Genomic DNA, 25190 nt, shown 5'->3' on the forward strand with positions numbered 1-25190 from the left:
TGAGCCCAAGGAGGCGACTCCGCCATAGTTTTGATTTGGAGTTGCTTATGTCAAAAATTATCTCTACTAGTTTTTATGTCTTGTATTTGGTTTTGTAACTATATTTGAGACTTGTAATATTTTATTATGTGTGGTTTAAACGGTTTTATATTAAACAAAAAATTCTGGTACTTAATTATAAGACTTTTATCATCCGCTGCGTGATTTTATTGTACACTTGTTGCATGTACACACACTTGACACTTGGCGATTGGATGTGTGATCTGTGTTGTCATCATCCCGACGCTTCGATTTCCACGTGTCCGTACGTAGGAGTTGGGGGCGTCACATTTCCAACAAGGGTGACCTCCTTGCCGTCACCTTTGGCGAGTGGCCTAGAGAAGTCAAATACTCCCTTGGTGCCTTCAACTAATTCTCTTGGTGAGATTATGGCCTAAGTTGAAGTTGATTTAGAGATTGTGATAGTCGCTAAAGCTACAGCTGCTGTTGAAACTGCTGCCAAAACCACCCAGTCACTTGTCATACCATTCGTTGCTACTCAGCAGGCAAGAGATGGTGTCGACTCAAATGAGGGCGATGACATTGTAACCTTGAATCCATAGTTGCTTAACACACCCCCAACTATGCCCGATGGCTTTCCTCCCTTCGACGCTTCTGAGGAATCCCCTCGGGTTGAGGATGTTGAAGACTCGCCGATTGTGTCTGGCTTTCCCATTGCCTCGACTGTCTCAGGTGGAGTTACCTTAGAGTTTCCATTTGCTTTCCCACCCATATCCCTTGCCAGCAAGAGTAGTGTATCAATCCCCTTTTCACCTTTTAGCATTTCTCCTGCCGGGGGTGGTGAGCTTTCTTTGACTTTTTAAGAGGATAACTCTCCCACTGGTCCCTCTCAAGTACCACCTGTTAGGATGATGATGTAGAGTTGCCCTCCAATCAACAGGCGAGAGTGAAAATGAGCATTCCTCCAAGGCATGTTCAAGATACTCCTAGCTCAGGGGGCTTCACTGGTGTTTCCTTTAAGATTCTTGATCCTCAAGGTTTGTCCAGATCTCGACCATCTAGCTCTTCCCAACCCTCGCGTGCTCGCCATGCAGAGGCCTTTCACTCTACTATTCGTCATCTTTAGAGTATCCTCTCACCAGTGAGTTCCTTCACTTTATTTTTACTTTATTATTATTATTATTATTATTATTATTATTATTATTATTATTATTATTATTATTATTATGTTCTCTTTTCCTAGGGAGTTGATCGCCAGGTGGCTGCTTTGGTTGAGGATCGTTTGGGATTGGAGGAGGAGAACCAATCCATGTTGTCCTTTATCAAGTAGGCCCATAGTGCTGTCCGTGTTGCCCGCACCGAGAAGGAGCAAATGGCAGGTGAACTGTCCCGAGTTGAGGCCCATTCCTGCAAACTTGAAAGCGAGTTGGGTTCTCTTCTTGTCCAAGTTGACTCATTTGAGATGGAGTTGGTGAGTTCTCTAGAAGAGTCTAGTCGTTTTCACCAAGAAGCAAAGGTGAATGGGAGTGAACGGGATGATTTAGTTGCTTGCCTCAACCAAGCAAAGGCAGAAAATGAAAAGTTGAAGAAGTCGAGGTCTGATTATGCTGCTCTCCAGTTAGCCTTCGAAGAAGGGTGCTGAGAAGCCAATACTAGATTGAGCATGACAGAGGGCGAGAAATTCAGGGCTGAGCTAGATCTAGCGAAGGTGAAGAAATAACTTAAGGAGTATGACCGCCACTATTTGCAACTAAATCAAGTTCTAGAGACTTGCGAAAAGTAGTTGTCATACTCGGAAGCTAAAGTGATTAAACTGCACACCGAGTTGGGCCATTCTCAAAGTGAGGTTGCTCGCATTCTTCCCCAACTAATGGTTGCCTACACAGTTCGAGGTTGAGCTTAGGGTCTTAGGTTTAAGCTTGGAAGTAAACAAATGTGTGAGTTCCTGCTCAACAATCTCGAGGCAAATCTTCACATCCTAAACTGGAAGTCCATCTAAGCTAGCCCCACTGCTTACCATGTCTTCGATTCTTTTGCCAAGACACTATGCCGGATACCTTCCCTCCTCCCCGCCCATCTTAAGAGTCTCCTTTCTATATTTTGCACTAGGAAGAAAAATATTTAACGATGTAAATGAAATGTTTAATTTGTGGTTAACTATGACAAGAAAATGTGTTTGACTTGAATGATGTAGATGTTATTTTACTATCACAGCATTGTTAGCTTTACCGTGTTGTGTTATTTTTTTAATGGATGGAATATCAACTGTTTGGCTCTATTCAGCCACTTCCTTCATCCAATAGGGGTGGGCGATCATTGGGCCACGATTACTCCAAACACGTAATCTACGTAGGATAATCCCTCGACCATGCAATTATAGTGAGAGGTGTAACAGGAGATAGCCTGGACTGTGTAACCTTAACAATAGGTGTAGCAGGAAAGTCCCTCGACCGGGGAACCTTTGGTGAAAAGTGTGTGGGGAGAGATTCCTTCAACCGCGCAACTCTAGCGAGAGGTGTAACGGGAGATAGTCTCGACCGTATAACCTTAACAACAATAGGTGTAGCGGGAGAGTCCCTCAACCCCGTAACTTTTTAGAAAAAGTGTTGGCTAGGTGACTACAAAGGAAATGAGATAAAACAAAGTAATAAGAGAAGTTAAGATATTATTAAATTAAACTGATGAACTTATTGTATCAAGATTAATACATTACATATTCAAACACAATATCTTCTCAAGTGCTCAGCATTCCAAGGGTGGGGCAATTCACGCCTGTAGTGTCTCTGAGGTGATAGGTTCCCAGTCAGTGGCTAGCTACCACAACGTATCGTCTTTCCCATCATGGCCCTAACTTCCCTTCCTCTGTCGTAGTTACCCCAGTTTCTTTTAAGACTAGGTCGCCCACCTTGAAAGACCTGGGCCTCCCCCTCTTGTTGAAATACTACCGTATCTTCTTTTTGTATGCCAGAGCGAAAAAACTTTTGGTGTGATCGTGTAAGCCCATAAGATTTTGGGGAGATTGTACACCCAACTCCCTTTCTTCTTGCCTACCTTCTTCTTTAATATCCCAACAATGGTTTTGTTGGTTACTTCAGTCTGCCCATTCACTTACGGGTGTCCTAGGGATGAGTATTTGGCTTTGATCTTAAGTTCCGCACACCATTTGCAATAATGCTCAGATTCAAACTATTTGCTGTTTTCGGAGATGAAGCATTGGGGTACCCTGAATCTGCACATGATGGTTTTCCACAAGAACCTTGTCACACTTAGGCGGTCACTATTGCCATCGTTTCTTATTCTGCCCGCTTAGTAAAATAATCGATTGAGACAATCATGAACTTGGTCCCCCCTTTGCTCGGGGGCTTAAGGTCGACCAGGTCTACGCCCGAATGAGCAAATTGCCAATGGCAGGTTATCAACCTCAGCTCTTTACGAGGTGCATTCAGGACTAGTGCGTGTAGCTGACATTAGATGCCTATTTTTATGAACTCCTTTGCATCTTTTAGGGTGTTTGGCAAGTAGTACCCTGCCCTCATGATCTTCGCAACGAGTGACCTACCTCCTAAATGATTTCTGCATACCCATTCATGCACCTCTCTTATCACATACTCAACTTCTTCCTTCGAGATGCATCTTAATAATGGGATTGAAAAACCCCATCTGTATAGCATCCCTTCTACCATGGTGAATTGAATTACCCTACTTCTGAACTTCCTTGCTTCTTCTCGAGAGGCGGGAAGATCCCTTGTTTCCAAGTACTTGATTATATCATCTGCTCATCCTGGCACGCTCTCCCCGATCTCTAAGGCCTCCTTCCCAATGGTCTATGTGTCTATAGCTCGAAGGTTAACCTCAAAGGCAAAGTCTCCTCTTGCTTTACTAATGCTGCTCGTGCCAATCAGTCAACTTTCCAATTATCTCCTCAAGGGATCCACTCGATTCGAAAGTAATGAAGGCTGTTACATTCTTGAAATTGAAGGTGCTTTATCAACTTATGTTTCTTCACCAAATATTCCCCCATGATTTGACCAACCACAACTTGCGAGTCTACCCTCATCTCAACTTTTTCCCCACCTGAAGTTTTTGCTATGGCCAACCTCGCGAGTACTACTTCATACTCAGCTTCGTTGTTTGTCACCATGAAGTTTAGTCATATTTCATGATATGACTCCACCCCATTTCCTGCCACCATGTGAATGCCCATGCTGCCTCCTGCTCGGAGAGATGATTTGTCAATAAACACTTGCCATGGTGCCATCTTGGGAACCTTGGGCACCCCTTTTCAAAAATTCGTGAATTCCACTACAAAATCAACCAAAACTTAGCCTTTCACAGCAATTTTGGGAACATAACTGATGTCGTACTCGTTCAATTTGATAGACCATTTGATCAGTCATCCCGAGGTATAGGGCCGTTGCAGTACCTTATATAGGGGCGACGAGGTAATGACCCTTATCATGTGAGCTTGAAAGTAAAGGCATAATCGACGGCCAAATATAATTACAAAGGTTCCCCCAACTTAGTCTAGCTTAGCAATGGTGGGTGGATCAAGTATTCTTTCAATTGTGTCCACCTCTTTGCATTCGGCATCCCAGCTTAGGGCCTTCTATAGCACTTGTAAGAAAGAGAGCCACTTTTTTGTCAATCAGGACACAAATCTATTAAGGGCCGCTATCCTCCTTGCAAACTTTGGGACCTCATTCAAAATCGTGGGTGACTTCATCTCAATCACCCGTAGTTTCTTAGGGTTTGCTTCAATGCTGCTCCTCTCCGATAGTATAAACCCTAGAAACTTGTCCGACTGCACTCCATATGCGCACTTTGTTGGATTGAGCTTCATCTTGTATTGCCGTAATACACAGAAAACTTCTCTGAGGTCCTTCACAAGCTACCCTAACTCCATATTCTTCACTAGAAAATTATCCACATATACTTCCATGTTCCGACCTATCTAATGTTTAAACATCTTGTTTACTAGTTTTTGGTATGTCGCCCTCACATTCTTCAGGCCAAAGGGCAAAACCTTGTAGTAGTACAATTCCCGGTTAGTTATAAAAGTTGTCTTCTCCTGGTAGACCTGACTCATCCTGATCTGGTCATATCCCAAATAGGCATCCATGAAGCTATGTACTTTATGCCCTGGTGTGGTGTCGACTATCAAGTCTATATGCGGTAGAGAAAATCCATCATTCGAGCATGCCTTGTTAAGGTCTATAAAGTCCATGCATATCCGCCATTTCCTGTTGGACTTTTCACCAATACCACATTTGATAGCCACTCTGGGTATTGAGTTTCTCTAATGAACCTGGTTGCTAATAGCTAGTCTACCTCCTCTGGAATCGCCTCATACTTATCGGTACTAAAATTTCTTTTCTTTTGTTTGATTGGCCGCGCTATTGGGTCGACGTTCAACCGTGCTCAATGACATCATCGCCAATTTCGGGAATGCCCTTATAACTCCATACGAAGACTAGTTGTGCTCAAGGAGGATTTGTATCAGTTGTCTCTGTTCCTCTTTTATCATTTTGGTACATAACTTTCTGGATGGGCCTTATCAAAATTGACAAGCTCCAATGGCTCATCTTCTTCTCCTTGTCTCAAGGCATCTTCGTCTGTTGTTTTTGCCTCAATCATAAATATCTTTGGTGGTGGCAGGAGAGCCATGTCTACATCTTCCTGCGACTCAAACACCTTCACCTCCGTTTCTCCTTGCTTGAGCTCCAGAACATAACATTCTCAGGAGAGCACCTATTCACCGCGCACCTCACCAACCGTCAGGAACTTCATTTTCAGATGATAAGTTTAGGTGATCGCCCTTAAAGCATTCAACATGGACTGACCGATGATGGAATTTATATGCCGATCATTTCCTCACTACCAAGAACTTTGTCATGGTGGTGGCGATGTGAGGGTCCATGCCCATTGATACAGGCAATTGATGGACCCCATGGGCTACACTGCTTCCCAAATGAATCCTCTCAACATGTTCGGTGCTAGGCTTAACTAATCTACACTAATTCCCATCTTGGTGAAAGCTTCCCATCTACTAAACTCCCATTATTGATTAGTATTCTTTGCATCGTATAATTCTCCACTAGCATCGTTACTATCAATGCATCATCACGTGGGTAGACAACTCCTCAACAATCCTCATTTCCAAAAGAGATCGTGGGGCAAACCTGCATTCAAGGTTGTTTGATAGGTCTCTCCACACTGTACGCTTCCTTATATCTTGCCCACTTAGCATACGCTTTCCTCCCAGAGGAAGTTGGGCCACTTCCGGCATATCCTCCAGCAATCATTCGTATCTTTCCTAGGGGTAGATTTCTTCGATCCATATCCTGTCTAGGACATCGATCTCGCTGTTCCTGTAATCTTCTTTCTCCTTTTAGCGAAACCCTCCTCCTTGGACTCTCGCTTCTTTGAGGCTTATGATCTGGCTTCTAGTTGATTGAACGCCATGGTGGAGTAGTGTTCGACCATTGATAAGTGTAATTTTTACATGATTTTTATTACTCCTATATTTATTAAAAGTGTTAGTTTTCCTTTATTTCTTTTGATTTTATTTTATTTTATTTTACTCTTCTTTTTTCTTTTTTCTTTCTTTTTTTTTTTTCTTTTTTTCTTTTTGGTGTTTGAAGGATTGATGGAAGGTGAAGGTTGGACGTGGGAAGGAATTTATTCTGGAAAGAGTTGCATGGAACTTTGAATATTTGAAGTTGGTGTAAATGGATGGAAAGGCAGTGGAGGTGATGTCATCATGTTTTCAAAAACTTGAATTTTGGGATGAAGTGTTACCAACCACCCGTAAGGTTCCAACTACTACAAAAATCAAGCTCCTCAACTTAAGCAACTGCAGTAACGTGAGGCACTTTCCCTCTCAACCTCATATCTTTCTCTGGTGCTCCAATCTCAGAAGGAAAATGGGAATAAAATCAAATCAGCGTGAAAAACATAAAACTAGAAAAGTCACCCTTGAGAGAGGTATGCAGCAAAAATAATATATATATATATATATATATATATCTGAGCCATAAATAAAAAATAAAAATAAGAAGAAGAAGAGGAGAATAATGAAGCCAGCTGCCAAGTCTCAATGAAGAGAGATTTTCAACAATCTTAAATGCTTTATCAACCTATTTTAAGCAAAAAATATTTATTCTCTTCTCTTTAAATTTCTTAATTTTGATGTATTCTAAAAAGAACTGGCTGATTTTAGATTTGTTATGAACTAATTTTATTTTTCTAAGGTTTTGATGTAGTCTAGCTTTGAACACACAATTTAAATTTCAAGTTATTTTATTTCTAATTTTTTATGTTGAGTGTTTATCCTTGATCTTAGTGCTTACAATTTTCTGGCCAATGATTGTTTGATCTATTGAATCATTATGAAACTGAGAAGTAATTTGTAATTATAAGCTTTTAGAATTAAACACCATTAGTTGAGCGAAAGATAAAAATACTTTACCGCAATTAGTGTGGTTTTAGATTTAAAAAAATCCAAAGAACTTAATGAATATTCAAATAATTTAAGTTACATAGAGATATGATGAATTATTAGGTGAAGATATTTCTAATGTTATTCGAGAGAAAATATTAAATAATTAAGGGATTTCTTTTTCATAAACTTGAAAAATTGGAATTTTATAGTAAGGAATAATAAATTGTTTGGGATTAGGTAGGTGAAATAAAAAAACTCTAGATTTATTTTTATTATCTCTACAACATTAAGTTTTATTCTCTTTTCTTTTAATTTATTTTTGTCAAGCACTTTAGTTTCATTTAGGTGGTAAAATCTATAAAATTTCGGTTTAATTTCCAAATAGTAAATAATTTGGTAAATTTCAATACTCAATAGCATAATTAGTCCTTGTGGATTCGACACTCTTTCTTTAAAACTTTACGACTGGTTGCAATTTTGTTCACTTGCAAATATTTTCACACCAACCATGTACTCTAGCTCGCCACTATCCCTCATCTCCTATATTTTTTGTTTTAGGGTATGACAATCTTCAGTTCTATGCTCACTCGCATTATGATACGTGCAGTACTTCTAGGACTGTCGCTCATGATCCTCGCCACACCTAGTCTCCTTTGCTTTATCTTGATTATGCACGTTAGAATAGTGTATATAACTGCCATTGTGGCGCCCTACATGTGCATCCGACCTTCTTTCATGTTGGCCCCTCCTCGCCTTCTATCGTCCGTCCCGATCCCTTTTCTGGCCTCCCTTCTACACACGCTCCTCCTTTCTGTTTGACCAAGAAATTAAGACGGTTACTGTATCTTTGGCATTCACAAAGTCGTCTACTTTGTCCCTGAATTCCTATAAAGTGGAAGAGGTCTTCCTCGCTAATTCGGCCATGAAATGACTCATCGGCCATATGCCCTTGAGGAGAGCAACCAATATAATCTTCTCATCCAGGTCATCGATCATCATTCTGTTTTTATTGAACTGCACAAGATAAACTTTCCAACTCTCTTCTTCTCTTTGCTTTACCATCAACAAGTACTCTGCCGACCTCCTATGCCTTCAACTCGTCGTAAATGGGGACAAGAACTGCCGACCCAGCTCTTCAAAACTGTCTATGGATCCCACCTACAACATTCCAAACCATCCTTGAGCCATTCCCTTCAAAGTCAGAGGAAAATCCCGACACGCGATCTCTTAGGGGAACCCATAGAGTGTCATGTGAGCTTTGAAAGTTTTCAAATGATCCACTAGGTCCTTAGACCGCTCATACATGTCTATTAAGGGGACTCTGATTTCTGCACATAATGAAATATTGGTGCTGGATAATAGCTTATCAACCAAGGAAGACATCCCTATCTTCTTGGTCATCTCCTCGTATTTGTCTATCAAACTAAACAGATCATGGTGCATCTTCTTCATTTCCTCATTCTCCTGTGGGGACTTGTCTGTCTCAGCACTATGCGCTTCCATTTCAACTCTATCACCCTGGCTGGGCGTCATATCCTCTATTGAGGGGCCGTTCTTTGCTTTAAGGATCTCATTATCCTTTCGCAACGACTCCAACAAGGCGGTAAATTTCTTCACCACTTCTTCCATCTCTGTAAGCCTTCCCTCTATATTCCACGATGTTATCTCATGGTCTCTAGTTCCTTGAAATCGAGTTGTGGTGGACATGTGAAAAGCACGTTGGTTGTAGGACAAAGGATTCCACAGAAGGTGCCAACTGTTATGGACGTGTTTCACCCCACTCGCATAATCACGCGCAACCAAAAAGCAGAGTAGTTTGGGAATTCAGAGGAATGTCTCCGATGCCTAAGTCAATAATCCCAATAGAGAGCTCCTTTTTCGATACCAATGAATCAGATAGCCTTTACGTACCTAAGTTCTCTGTATATATAAAACCCGTGAGACTTTTGTTATTATGTGATAGTGGGCTTATCCACTATTAGAAATTCAAATCATGGGATGGAAAGCTTATCTATACTCAAACGATCAAATAACTTTCCTTACCCAGAGGACTCTCAGCCCTTCCAAGAAGGATTATTAATATATATATATATATATATATATATATATATATTATGTGTGTGTGTGTGTATTTGAGACAAGTAGTATCTATGTATTTATATTTTTACAATTGGAAATCTCCTTTTTCTAACTTTTGAAAAATTGATTCATAAACTATTAAACTTCAAAAAATATGTTGGAAGTATTCTCAAGATAATTATGTTTAGATTTATTATTAATATTATTTTTGTGATTTATTTTGAAATTTATGACTTATTTTGGCAATAGATGAATTATAAGGAAATGAGTATGTGGCATAGAGGTTCAAAATCTCATGGACTTGGAGACTAGAGAGAGCATTTTTATGCTCAATACTGGTGGATTGTGCATGGAGATTGCCCATTCGGGCCTGTACGTGCGGCCCAACAGTCCAAGGGAGTGCACAGGAACTTAGCATAAAATCTAAATCCTAACGACCCGTCTAGACTCCAGGTAAAAATTTAATCAACCTCATCTCTCCAAAATATGGCCAAGAGTTAGTATATATAGTCATAATTTTTCGTTGACATCCTTTAAACACTTGACCTGCAAATTTATAACCTCAAAAGACAATTTCAAAAGGGTCCCTCTCATACTAGACTTGGTGTAAATGTGAGGTTTACACCAACCAATGAGACTAACATGTCAGCATTTTATTATTTCTCACGATTTAAACAAACATCTACTTTCAAACCCCAGAAATTTCTAGCAATTCCTAACAACCCAAGATTTCACCTTTCACAAAAATCTCATTTGACATCTTTCAATATGGTTTGTTCCTCCAGACTCTAACGTCTACCCAAAAGTTGAACAAATTTAACATAAACAATAGCTACCGAAAGTTTAAATGGCTCTAATAATGATGTTTTTAGTAGTATTCTTGGCAAGGATGGTCAAGTTCGTCCTTTTTTTATCATTCAAGGGAATAGCAGAAATACACCTACTTGGGTTGAAGCATTTGTAGGAACATTACTTGTGGTTTATGGGTATTGGAACTCGTCTTTTATGCTAGTCTTCTGCTTTGTCTTTGCCTTCTTTACACCTAAGAGTCCAAGAGAGTGATAATGGAAGAGAAGCACCTCCACCCTAAATTCGACCAACATTGACCATAAATCCCTTGAAAATCTCATAAAATCTTAAATCTTAAAGGATGAGTTGGTTCTTGACGTCTCTGGAAAATTTTGGCATCTATATGGAAGGGCTATGCTTCTTGATATACAATGAAAACAATGGGAGGTTGTTGTGTCAATCTCCCACAATGGTGTAAACATCCCTTATGCACCACATCTGTTTTTAAGATTCTCATTTCAAAAGTCTTTGCAACAATTATTTTGTTTTTTTGGTACTTGTGATTAAGATTTATTTATTTTGTAGAGAACATGTTTCTCTTAATAGGATAGTACAATCAGGGAATATTTAGATCTTATTTATTTGTGCATAACATAATTAGTCAAAGGCTTAGAGGTTGTTGGGGTATGAGATGGGATGAGAATTTTGTGAATGCTGAATAGTAATAAAATGGTTTGTAAATAGTAGTGAGATAGTTTAATCAAGCATTTTTTGGATTTTGCAAAATGAAAGAGGAAAAGTTGAACAAAAGTATTATAAAGTTAAAAATATTATTATAATATAATTTTTTTATATTATTTTTGTTTTAGAATTTGAAAATGTTTAAATTTTTTTTTTTTTTTTTAAGTTTGGAAATGTTGTAATGATTAGTTTGAAAATTGTAATGATTAGTTTAAAAGTGTTTATATTTGAATAATGTTTAAGAAGGAAATGATATGAATTGAGAATTATTTCCAAATATTTCCTTATTCTAAGTTTTATTGTATTCGAGTTTTTAAGGAAAGTGATATTGTAATATGCCTTGAAATTCTTTTCTCACTATTGTATTCTTTTACAGTCTCCTTTGTACCAACAAAAAAAACTCCTAATTAAGTACTTTCATCAAAATCCTATTAGAAAATTAATGAGAGAATTGTTAATTGTCATAAGTATGCCACATGTCAACTTTAGATTGGATGACATGGTATATTAACGTCACATGTAAGACAAATACGGATTGACTGGCAACCACTTTTTAGGTTTTCTAACAAGGATTGACGGAGATATCAAATTTACACATAACCTAATGTCAACCTTAATCATGCTAGATGATGCGTAATTTAATTGATTACTTCTGTCAACCATCAGAAGACGTTGTTAAAAGTACAAAATCTAGATGATCACCAATCATCTATGTAAAATACATGGGATGCATTCCATTGATGAAACATACACAGAATCCTCAAAATCTCTATATTGGTTCTTCTTACACAAATGTGCTCATTTAGGCAATGAAAATGAGTGCCAAAGATTATGATTTGAATCACATGAAAAATAAAAATAAAAATAATCATCAATAAGATTAAATGGAACCAGAAGTTTTATTACTTCCATCGTGAATTTTTCTAGCATTGATATATGATATTTTATAAACGCTACATTAAACAAAAACATTCCTGGCCTTGAAGGCGGCTCGTTACCTTTTGGGAAACTGCCTTTTTTTTTTCCCCCTTTTGGTAAGAACTCAAGCCATTTTTAACAACCCAAAGGGTTCGTTTCACCAATTTACTCTCTCTCTCTCTCTCTCTCTCTCTCTCTCTCTCTCTCTCTCTCTCGATTTGGTTATTTTCATATTTGATCTTGAATTAGACCGTGAACGCAGACGAGATCTATACTATCCTAGGGCCGCTTTGTTTTTGGTCTCATCTCTTACTGATTTAAATTACTTCATCTCATTTAATTAAAAGTTAAGCACGCATTTAAATGAGTTGAGATTTAACAACAAATAGGCAAACGTGGGGCCATCTTCTCATAACGTGGTGTTACATGGAACAATTGCCTCAATCATATCAAATGTCTTTTGTTTTTTTTTTTTCTTTCTATTTAAAGACATCACTCACCTTTGTATGTATGTTTGTTTTTTCTCTCATCGCAATGTGCATCCCATGTCGGGAGAGTGATGATGATGACATCATCGTCCATTCAAGTTTCCTATCATCTGTGTCCCTATCATTTTGCTCGACAATGCTACTCTAATAATGGTGACTTGAATCCCTAAGAAATATGATAATGGTCCAAGGTCTTTTACAGCAAACTCACAACTGAGATTGGACTGTGGAATCAAAGAAACCTAGTTCCAAGCCTAATGAGCATTTTTAAGGCCATAAATACATTTATGGAGAAGACAAACATGGTCAGGGAGATGTAGCTTCAAAACTTTGAGGTTGCTCCATATAAACCTCCTCCTCAAGGTAGCCATAGAGAAAAGCATTAGAAATATCAAGTTGTCTAATAAACCATTAATGGGGAACTACCAAGACAAGGACCAACCTGATTGTAGCAAGTTTTATAATAGGGCTAAAAGTCTCATTAAAGTCAACTCCATCAACTTGGTCAAAACCATTAGTTACCAATTTAGCTTTGTATCTATCAAGAGTACCATCAAATTATTTTTTTACTTTAAATACTCATTTGTTCCTCACTACCTTTTTATGACTAGGTGAAGGGCAAAGAGTCCAAGTTTTATTAGCTAAGAGATTGTATTCTGCTTACATTACATTCATCCAATGTTGGTCCATCACTACCTGTTTATAAGTTCTAGGTTCAGAGGACAAAGAAATGGTGAAAAGGGCTCGAAGAGGATGTTTAGTAGAAGGGAAAATCTTATAACCAGCCCATCTGGTTATCCCATAAAATCAGCCCACCAATCATATTGCGACACGTCATCTTATTTGAATCTCAAACATACAGCCCACTACACCCAAATAAACCCACTTTCTTTCTAAATCTACCTAAATCGCTTTCTTCCTATCCCAATAGAAACCAAACGGACGCATTAGTCTTTAATCCCAATCCACATCTAACGACGGGAAGGCCTTCCCAACCCAAAATTGAAATCCATCCCAACCCAAACTCGACGGAAGAGAACCGGAAACTGCCTCCCCAAAGTAGCTCGCGCTCAGCGGCAACCCACTCATCCTGACAGCAGTAGCTTGCAATCCCTTCCAGTACATTTTGAACTTTTATTGCTTAACAGAACTTATATTGGATTTTTTGTATTGGATTTAAATCTCATTTCAATGTGATTGTAATCTGGGCTATGTAAATTATATTGGTATATGGATTATAACTCATCTACTCCATGAATACCAACTGTTTGTAAAAAAGTCTCAAAGGACCCTTGGCCACGGCAGTAGCTTGCAATTCCTGAAATTAATCTCATCTCTCTCTTTTTTTTTTTTCTCCTCCTTTTCCCCATGTCCACTTTTTCCTAATCTTCTGTACTAAGAAACTTAGCCGCATTTATCCGTTTGTTATTAAGAATTGATCACACTGTTTTCTCAATCAATTCCAGACAGCTTCATTTTTTTGATGACTAGTTTGATTATCATAGGCTTGTTTAATTGGTCAATGTGAATTTTCATCCACTGCTTGCAACTTACTGTCTATATGCATGTCCTGTCTAATATTAAGTTTGACTAATATTAGATTCATTAGAAATAATTTGCAGGCTTTGCTACGGCAAGAAGAAAATAATCACATGATTTCAATCTAAAAAGGCATATGTGGTCAGATTTTGCTTTTGCTGTTTTTTCACCTAATTAAATTCCATTAAAACAAATACAAAACAATAGAACTCAACAGTGCCTACCCATTAAAAAAAAAAAAAGCCATAGTTACACTTCTCAATTTGTGTATAATCTGTACTTTTGTGCTGATGTCTTCGTTGCTTCTGGCCTCATTTATCCTATGTTAATAACTTTCATTTGTAGGTCTCTACAATGACTTCTAAATCAGTCATGGATTTAATGGAGCCTCCTCTGGGGTTCATTTTTCTGGAGCAAAAAATTAAAGACATAGAAGCACCAACACCCAATGTCAGCAACTGAAGACATGCATGAAAATTTATGCTATTGCTTTTGGGGCTGATAGGCCCTTACACCATGCTAGGAAATGACTGAAGGTTGCTGCAATGAGACCTATTCCTCATGTTCGGCACTATAAAATGACACCATTTTCAAGAATGTCCGAGGTAGATGGACATGATGGAGGCCAAGTGGTTGATATTGTGGTTGTTTTTTATTACGAGTTTTTCTGTAATTTTTATGTATCCAAAAAATATTAGTGTATCTCGGACAGTGCTTCGACTCATGTAAGTTGTTTTAGCTCTAGCTTTGGACAACTAATTTGTAATGAACCTGTGATGTAATGAACATGTAAGCTGTAATTTTATTGTATCGCTTGCAGTTTCCTTGTTTTGAAAAAATACTTGCACGACATGCATGCATACTCAAATATTAGATCAAACATTTCCAAAAAATAACATCCTTTAAAAAGTCAAATATTTTCAAGTACATAAATTTGGGACTATTTCTGGATCAACCTGTGTAACTTGAAGCAAAGACATGCATGCCTACTCAAATTCATCAAAAAAACCTTGCAAAAAGATTTTGACATAAGATCAATGGCCATTAAAAAGTCAAGTATTCCCCCTAATTACCTAACTACATAATAGTTGGGCCAAATACAACCACTTCAAAAACAAAACTTCAGATTCTTCAATCCATAAATATTCAAAAAAATGTTGATCTTCAATCCACAAAAGCTCAACAATGATCAAATTGCCTTCTCTTCACAACTTTCAAATGCTTCACGACCCTCCTGTTACATTAATCACAAATCATTTTACATTTGAAGGACTCATCTCCAAAATATAAAAAAATAAATAAATAAATTTCTTACTCACATACATAAGTAAATTTGATTAAGAATCCAAGTTAGTACGCTCGACCTCAGCTGTATGCCCAATATCCCTACATAAACAAGAACAAAGACGGTTAAAAAAATTAAAACTTTAATTAAAAACCAATAAATAAAGAATATTCAAAATAAGCCGGTACTTGAATGAAGGACAGTTGTTCCTAGCATGTCCCTCATTTTTGCAAATGCTACAACGCCTTTTCTTAGTTGGTTGACTCTCTTTTGGGTTCTTTGCTCTCAAAGACTTTGGGCGGCCTTTCGTGGGCACTCGTGGAGGATCCTGCACCGTCTGCGAAAAATTTGAGACAACCTGACTTCTTCTGCTGAACCCATCATTAGTTGACTCCCCACCACCTACACATTTTTTATATAGGTAATAAGAAATTTGTGTCTAAGTAAATCGGCATAGCCAAGTTCACATAAAGTATACAAGTAAGATTACCTGGGCAATTTGTAGTCATCCCAAGTTCGTCATGATCTTCCATTAAAACCAGCTGTTTATGGGCCTTGTCTAAGGCAAGGAAGAGGTGGTCCAATTTTTTTGTAGTCGTTCCAAGTTCCACAATGGCGTAAAATTGCATCATCAATTTACTTTTTTTTATTGCAATCTCATCCTGTGGCGTTACATGCCATTCGGGAATGGGTATGTCATTAATAGATCGACTTTTAGCAGTGATAGTCCATCTGTCTAGAATATAGTGTTGTGGCAAACTATGTAATTTATTTTTCTTGCAAAGTACACACATGATATGCCTACAGAGAATTCCTATAAACTCAAACATATGGCATGTACAAGTCCCCTTGTCTCCTTCACTCTCCACGGTCACAATATAGATAGGGGTGTCTTTACCATGAGGTGTCACTATATAAGTCTTGCTTTCACCCTCTTTGCACAATTTGGTTGACTTGTAGCGTTGACTATTGAAAAGCTCATTTTGGAAGATCATGAAAGACTTTCTTGTGTACACTACGGCAGCCTCTTCTTCAATCTTGTGACATGTTTTCAATATGGCCATAGTAGATTTTGTTCGCACATCCTTTTCTTTCTCTTTAAAATAACGTGCATCTAATGCTTTCTCATATTGATGCATAAAATCACTGATCATAGTACTGGAACGAACATAATCTTTGAAGAACTTATTCATGCTTTCACTTCTTTGAGTTGTTGACATACCAGCACAAAATGTTGAACGTAAGTAAGCCGGAACCCACATTTCCCGTCGATTATAAAGATTGTGTAGCCACGTATTATCTCCTAGCTCATACTTCACTAATATAACACCCCATTCCAACTCAAACTCATCAATTGTAATTGTCTCATGAATACAATGATGGAAATCTTTTTGGAAATCCGGAAATCTGTTATATACATGAGTCAAATGTTCGGGAAATTTTTGTAGAATATGCCACAAGCACAACCTATGAGTTGTATTTGGAAGTACAATTGTAATGGCCTTTGCCATTGCCTTATCATCATCAGTAATTATGGTTGCAGGAGCACGTCCAAGCATTGCCTCTTGCCATGTTCTCAATAACCATATATATGACTCGGCTGTTTCGTTAATCAACAAGGCACAACCAAACATTATGGTTTGGTGATGATGGTTAACTCCAGAAAATGGAACAAAGGGCATCTTATAAATATTTGTCAAATATGTAGCATCGAATGTTACAACATCTCCAAAATATTGGTATGCAGTTCTTGATCGAGCATCGGCCCAAAACAAACTTCCCATACAACCATTCTCGTCCACTTGCATGGAGTACACAAATCCAGGCTCTTTGCATTGTCGATCAAGAAAATAGGCATATAATCTTTGTGCATCTCCCTCTTCAAATAATTTTCTCCTTTGGTTCCCCAAGTAATTTTCCACATCTTTCCCAATACACCCAATGTTAAAGTCACCCCCTGCTTCTTTACTCAAAACCGACATTATCTTCCTTGTCGGTACACCAGACTCATTCAAAGTCATAATAAGTTTTTTTTGAACACGTGTGACTCCCCTATGTCCACGAAGCAAACCAGTACTTTTAGGTGTAAGTAGCACGTGATTATGTTGAAGCACAAATTTACATACTATCCACTTTTCACCCTCTTTTTTTATCCCCATCAATGCTTTACAACCAATCTTTATCTCAGCGGGTTCCGGGATTATTCGTTCTTTTTGTTTGCTCCTTTCCCGTCGAAATCCTTCCCTTGAACAAACGTAGTCTACAGCAATTAGTTTTTTCTCCTCCTTTGACAATCGAGTATGCTGGGTCCGAATGGCAAAACCTTTTCTTCTTGCGTACGCCTTGTAATATGCTTGTGCGTCTTCTACGTCATCAAATGTCATACCAATAAATGGCTCCTCTGGACCTCTACTCGAACAAGGTCTCAAGTTCACTCCATCATCCACACATTGCCTATTATTTACTGCATTTTCTACGTTCTCATCACTGAGATGAACTTCATCTTCCAAATCCATCACATCTTCTACATCTTCACCTTCTACACATGTGTGACTTGTCATTATCTCAACTTCATCACTATCAGAACTCCAAGTTTGATCCTTTGTTATAAAATAAGAAACAAAAATTCAGTTCACAAATTGAAGTTTCATCAAATCAAAGAAACCAACAACTGAAATGCTTATGAAACTTATCAAAGTACATCATATTAATCTGATATGTAATAAACTTAGAAAAATAAAAAGAGCATTAAAGCTATGGCATGGAGGGATATCATCAACGGTTTTCAAAGAAAAGAGCATTAATTGCCATCACTTGCTTTTAATAAAGGAAACGCAGGAAAGACAATGGAAAAATGAGGCATGACTCTGATTCACTCTGATTCTAACTAATACTTCTATAGAAACCTGAAATTGTGTTGCATTCTTTTATCTTCATGACACTTTTTTTTTTAATCCTTTTGGAATTAATTGAACTTTATAAATTTCAAATGGGAAATTTATTTATATATTTGCACTGTCGAGACAGAACTATAAATCTTAGAAAGATGGAGTGGTATGGTAAAAAATAGAAAAAAAAGAAAAAAAAAAAAGGCTTTCTCAAGCATTAAAGCATGGTCATCTACTATATGCTTCCTTCTTTTATCTGCTTCCAAACACATGTCCAACTAACAAGTGTAGTGTTTACAGGTAGCTCTAAAACTAGTGCTTGACAACAAAACCTTCACTAATCTTCTCATGGGGGCATTTTCACAAACACTTGGTAAGCTTAATTTCATATTTTCTAACAAATAATTCTATTTGCAAACTGATATGGCATTTTTCACGAATAATTGCTGCTGTGTGAATAAGAGGCTAAGAGACCACGTTTATCACGTCCAAACAGACCAAAAAAATCAAAACTGAAAGTGCTCAAAATCATACCATTGGGCGACGGAAATGAGTGCAAGACGGGGAACTCTAGTGAGCGATGGCTATTGTAGTGGATGACGGCAAGATAGAAGTGGGGTCTCCGTTTGGTGGCGGCGACGGCAATATCTCAGTGGCCGTTGGTCATTCAACAGCTGAGAAGAGTTTATTCGGGTCTACGTTAGTTTCAGCAGAGCATTAGTTTCAGCAGGGGTAAATTTGATTTTTCAGCTCTTTGTTTTCAATCTCCTGTATTTTGGTCCATGGTATTAATTCTCAATATGCTGATGTGTCACAATCTGATTGGTGGGCTGGTGTTATGAGATAAACAGATGGGCTGTTTAGAAGCGTCTCTCTTAGTAGAATAGTATAGTTGATAATCTGGAAATTGTTTAGGTTTAAGGAGTTGGTCTGAGATTGAGTTATGATTTTGGATGAAGGGATGGATGTAGATTAGAGAGTAGGCTTGAGGTTGTTGGTTTCGGACACGTCTGAATAAGGGGAAGGAGAAACAGATTCAGTCATAAGGGTTAGACTGCCATTGGAATGGAAATCAGTATTAGAAGGGCCAACAGTTATCTTTGAGGCGGGTGAGTCATTATGTGTGGGAGAGAGAGGGAATACAGTGGCAGCAGGGTCTAATGTGGGTGAATCATGAGAAGTTTAAAGGGATAAAAATAGAGGACAAAGGATTAGAGAGAGAACCTGGTTGTGGAGAAGGTGTAGAACCAAGGAAAGGAACATGTAAGGTTGAAGCAACAGTAGATGTAGTCGGTGTAGCCTGAGCAGGAAAGCTCAATTCATCAAAATATTACATGCCTTGGAATATATACTCGTTTAGATTGAGGGTCAGAAAACGGTAGCTTTTTTTATTAGCAATCCCAAGGAACACATATTTCTTACTTTGGAAAGCTAGTTTATGTGGATTGTAGGACTTGAGAAGTGGAAAACATAAACACTCAAAAGTTTTAAGGAAGTTTTAAGGAAGGAATAATCTGGTTGTTTGTTGAAGAGAGTAAAGTATGGGGACTGGTGGATAAGACAGGTGTAGTGAGTCTATTTATAAGGTAAGTGGTAGTGAGAAAAACATCAACCCTATAAGAGGGTGGAAGATGGGATTGGGCTAAAAGGGAGAGGTCAATTTCAGTGATATGTCAATGCTTTCTCTCTGAAATGTCATTTTGCTTGAAGGTGTAAGGGCATGTGAGTTTATGTAAAATTCCATGTTTAGAAAGGTAATCTTGGAAAGAAGTAGACAAGTATTCACCACCATTATTAGTTAAAAATTGTTTAATGTTGCTAGAAAATTGATTTTGAACTAGGCACTTGAATCGAACAAAGCAACTAAACGCTTCAAATATGAATTTTAAGGAAAACAACCATGTGAATCTAGAGAAATCATAAATAAATAAAATATCAAATTTACAACCACCAATTGAAGTTATCGAAGAAGTTCACACATCCTAGTGTATTAGCTCAATAGCAGAGGTGGACTTGATATTGGACTCAACAAAATGAAGTCTATGACTCTTGGCCACTTGACATGACTCACATAATTGTTTAGACTTTGTTGGACCAGAAATTGGTAACATAGAACTCTTAATTAATCTAGAAATAGTACACTCTAATGGGTGACCCAGTCTTGAGTGCCAAATTTGAATGGGAGCTTTGATATGTAACAGTGTAGTGAAAGAGGAGAGCATAACAGCTTTAAGGGGTGATTTATTGAGTTTGAGCTGCTTCAGCTACATAAGGTACAAACCAGCTTTACTTGGCCCTTGAAGGAGGATTTCCTTGGTTTGCAGACCCTTCACAATAAATTGAGTTGCAGTGAGAATGAAGTAGCAATTGTTATCATTACAGAAATGTTGGATAGATAAGAGATTGGAAGATGCATGAAGACAGTGTAGTATATTATTTAAAAGGAATTTTTATTTTGGAGTTGTAGAGCAAAGAGGAACCAGTATTGGTGATTAGCTAACCTCCTCCATTGCCCATTGTCACTTTGTCATTTCCATGGTAGGGCTGTTGTTGTGAGGTTAAGTTCTCAAGCTTAAAAGTGATGTGATTATTGGCTCCACTTTCAAGATACCAAGGCTATTCAATCTCTTATTCAACATGAGTTTGAGCTGCCATTGCTGCCAACTGTGATGGGCGATGTCTGCCTTGATAAGAAAAGTCCATTCGATGGTAACAATCGAGGACTTGATGATTGATCTTGCTACATATTTGACAATGTGGAAATCTGTTTGAGAATAAATGTGTGCTGGAGGACTATGATTTAGAGATATGAGAAGTAGAGTTGGAATTGTTAGGAGGTCGAGAGATGTATTGATTTTTCTGGTTTAAGAACTCTTGTTTCTTTCCATGATGGGTTTCTGTTTTTGGGTGAAGAACACCAATTGAGTGCCTTTAGAAAAGAGAGATTTGCTTTGGACCTCAAGGAGTTGCTCATAATTGAGAGCATTCCAATCTAGTTCACTAAACACATGTTATCTCCAAATTTTATGGGAAAAATATAGGGAAAGCTGAAAAAACTCCCTCTCATCTGGATCCCTAAAGTGGGGATTTGATTTAGGGAAGCTACAGTGGTGGTTCCCCATATTTGAGGAACCACTGTACATCCCCTTCATTTCGTATTGTTGGTCCCGCGCGTTCTCTCTCTACTCTCTATTTCCATCGTTCGTATCGGCCCTCCTCGTACTGTTTGCCACCATTGACCATGTCCTCTCTTCATCGGCCAAAATATATGTAAGTCACTCTCTTCTCACTTGCACATAAATACTTTTTCTCAATCATTAACTTCCTCCATGGCTGACTTTGTCCTCTCTTGCATAAATTAAACACATACTTAAATCCAAATTTGACATGACCGAATTTAAGACACTTTCAACTTCTTGGTTGTATGTAGTTAGATCTTTGGCCACTGAAATTCAATAACCCTATATTTTATTTGGTGCTCTATGGTTTGAATGGAAATGGATTTGTGTATGATTCACAAAACACTCAATGAATTTATCTGCCATGGCTGAATCTAAGACATTGCACAAATTGGTTTGAGGAAATTGTTTGTTCTTTGAGCAATTTGTTTGTTGATTTGAGCAATATCGTTGGTTGTATGCATGTTGGATCTTTGTATGAGTCACAGCACACTTAAATCCAAAGCTTCCATGGCTTAATGTTGTAGAATTGTACAATTTGGACTCGTTGTTTGTATGTATTTGGGCACCCAAAATCGAAAACAACAAAAATTTAGGGTTTGAATTGGATAATTGGCTTTTGTTCATGGCACACTCTACATGTATCTGCCATGGTTGAATCTAAGACGTTGCACAAATTGGTTTGAGGAAATTGTTTGTTATTTGAGCAAATTGCTTGTTTGGATAATTAGTTTTCTTTACAGCACAGTCGCGAAAAAGGCGTTCATGCCCTTGAATATGATCATGCCAAATAAGCTTACGATGTTGGTGATTACCATGATGTCTCAATGTTGATCCGACATCATCATTAAGAACAACATCCAACTCATCTTCAGAGGATAAGTTAAGCAGCACTTTGCAGAAGAATGAACGAGTCATTTAATGAAGGGAGTGGAAGATGAGGCCGGAATGACAAATTTCGATTTTTAGATGAAATTAGACTTGGATTTCTGAGAATGTGAATGGAAGCAAAAGCCCTATTTATACAGAAAAAAGTTATTGTTACATATAGGATGAAAAATATTTCCGTTGGAGAAAGGACAAAAATTGTTACCTTTTGAGAAAATACAAAAAAATGTTAACATTGGAGAAGTGACAAAAATATTAACGTTGGATAAAGGACAAAAAATATTACTGCTGGAGAAATAATAAAAAATGTTATTGTCGTCACACGATTCCCATGTGTTACCGTTGGAGAAAGGGAAAAAAAATATTACCGTTATATAAAAATATCACGAGTTGCAAAGCTAAGAGATGTGATAAAAGGATTATAAACTGGATTAAATCCTTCAACAACATATGAGATTCTGCTCGGTTTGGATTGCTAGTATGGATTAGATGTTTTCTATACCGTACAGTAGTTTTTCTTATCCAAATACACTATATTTCATAACTAAATTTTAAAAATATCCACTTAAACAAATAGTAACAAATAGTGAAAATAGTCTGTGAAAAGTGTATGGATTGGGAAAATCTGACATAAATATTGTATGAACAGTAAAATATGACACGAACAGTGGATAATTGGGCTACCCTATTAAACAGTGGGACCCACAACTTTTTTAGATCTCAAAAATTAAAAACTATCACATCTCATCTCACTATCCAAACACACATTTGGTTTATAAATTATTTCATCTCATCTCAAAAATTTTATTACTATTTAAAATATCTCATCTCATCTGAATTGTATATCCAAATGAAATCTTCCTTCATCAACAGGTTTAGCAACAACTGAAAGTTGATCAGACCAACTGTTGGCTGTAAGCAAATAATTAAAACAAGTTTTGGATCTTTGCTTAAGAGTCTAAAGTTGATGTTTGAGATGAGAACTTTGAGATCATGATTAAGGAGCAAACTGTCGGTCAATGCATTCCAAACTTGCTTGGAGATAGTGAGTCCATACACAGTGGATTAAACTTTCTCACCAAGAGTGGCGTTCATCCATGCCAAAATGAATTGATCATTCTTCTACCAAACCACGATGTTGGGTTGACATCAGAAGTGGATTTTCCAATTGTGTCAAGAAGATATTGAGAAGGACAAGCCTCAAAGCCATCAACAATACTTAAAATGTCATGACTTCGTAGAACTAGAATAAATTAAATAGTCCAATTTAAGTAATTAGTTCGATCAAATTTGACAAATACCAAAGGGGTGATGTTTAGAATGACAGAGAGGCACAATAGGTACAGGCGATGAGGCCATGATAGATAAAGAAAAAGCATGAGCTTGATAATCTCTTATACCAAGTGAGAAAGTAAATTGAAAAGACTCGCTCAAGATCATACTAGTCATATTGCATTTAGTGTTTATATAGACAGAGTACAAGTATTTGAATTGAAACTAAAGATAAGTGTTACAACTATAGATAAGTACAAATACATAGACAGAATATTAGTTGGTTCTGGTATGATCTTCAACATAGTTATCTTCATTTGAATTCAAATCCTTTTGTTTATTTGATGAGTATGTGGGGCCAACAGTAATCTCGAAGTTAGTTTGATCTTGATCACTATCTCTAAAATTTTGCTCAGCAATACCATTCTGATTCACCTGTTACAAAATCCCAAATCCGTGTTAGTATACCCCATCCTACCGCACAAAATTCCATAGATTTTGATAGACAAACCAACAAAAGAAAGAAAAAAAAAAACGCTACTTTGCCGCTTGATGCATACCGTTCATTTGACCGTTTAGTATTTTTTTTTTTTTTTTTACTTAATGATTAAAGAATTAATTTTTAATATATTGATGTATTTTTTAAAAATATTTAAATATATTAAAAAAAATTTCAAAAAAAGAAATACAAATATACTAGTAATAAAAAAAAGAGTAATGCTACATACAGTCGTAGAATTACAAACGCCGCGCAATCGCTTTGAAAAAAATAAAGTCCTCGATTAAAAAGTTAATTTTTTTTATATAGGTTCTATATTAATTCATTTTTTTTAAAATGACTATACATTACTTACACAACTACGACTATAAATATCATTTCTCTTAAAAAAAAAAAAAAAAAAAAAGCAAAAAAACCAGTCCAACTCAAACAACAGAACAGCACCGCTCAAGAAAGAAATCACCCTCTATTAATGGTGTGTTTTGATTGTTGTACGTATAAGGACAATACGGTAAAACGAAACCCGTAGATCCGTCTACCGACAGGACGCAGTTAATGAAAATTGAGAGAGCATGCCGCAAGTGCATCTCATGGGACCCAGTTCCAATCACGCAAACTCAAAGCCCTTCCGTTTCGAACGGAACCCATGTGAAGCTAGTATGCGAAATGGGTGCGTTTCATCCAACGGGTACCAGAAAATGTGCCCTTTCCTTCCTACCCCCAATCCTCGGATAACTCAAATTCATTTATTTCAGTTGTCAGTAAATTTTGTCTTTTTTATGTTACAAATTTACAATCACTATCTTCCTAAAGAAATTATATTTACAGATTTCATATATTTTTTTTAAAAAATAATAAAAAATATAAAATTCATATAAAAAATTCTTTTTCAAATAATAGACATAATTTTTTTAAAAATAATACACGAAACTTATAAATTCTAAGATTATTAATAGAATTATTCCTTTTGCAGTCACTATATTTTGCAAAGCACCACGTCACCTTTATAAAAAGTTTAAAAAAAAATTAATATAGCAATGAAACAATTTCTTAGAAGGTATTTGTCTCAAAATATAAGCAATCTCCAATTCTTTTATCCTCTTCGAACGTGGTCTAATGAATCTGATCACGATAATAATGGTCACAACGGAATCAAAATTGTGAACATATAAAAGGCAAAAAAA

General features: G+C 37.2%; 1 protein-coding gene across 1 annotated transcript; it reads right to left on the reverse strand.

Annotated features, from left to right (window-relative positions):
* Positions 1 to 15332: 15332 nt before the first annotated feature.
* Positions 15333 to 17841, reverse strand: LOC122301786 (protein FAR1-RELATED SEQUENCE 5-like). The gene is made up of 3 exons (XM_043113166.1): positions 15771 to 17841; positions 15469 to 15682; positions 15333 to 15381 (listed from the first exon to the last, which is right to left on the reverse strand). Exons 1-3 carry the CDS (start codon positions 17839 to 17841, stop codon positions 15333 to 15335), a joined length of 2334 nt encoding a protein of 777 aa, XP_042969100.1.
* Between the last annotated feature and the right edge of the window lie 7349 nt (positions 17842 to 25190).

This window comes from Carya illinoinensis, chromosome 2 (assembly GCF_018687715.1).
Source record: "Carya illinoinensis cultivar Pawnee chromosome 2, C.illinoinensisPawnee_v1, whole genome shotgun sequence".
NCBI classification, from domain to species: Eukaryota; Viridiplantae; Streptophyta; class Magnoliopsida; order Fagales; family Juglandaceae; genus Carya; species Carya illinoinensis.

Bases quoted from the DNA above. Each gene is read 5' to 3' on its own strand.
- LOC122301786 (XM_043113166.1), bottom strand. From the start codon at position 17,841: ATGACAAGTCACACATGTGTAGAAGGTGAAGATGTAGAAGATGTGATG. The intron at 15,683-15,770 runs GTAATCTTACTT...AAAAATGTGTAG, and splicing joins GATGACTACAAATTGCCCAG to GTGGTGGGGAGTCAACTAAT. The intron at 15,382-15,468 runs GTACCGGCTTAT...TTGTTTATGTAG, and splicing joins AACAACTGTCCTTCATTCAA to GGATATTGGGCATACAGCTG.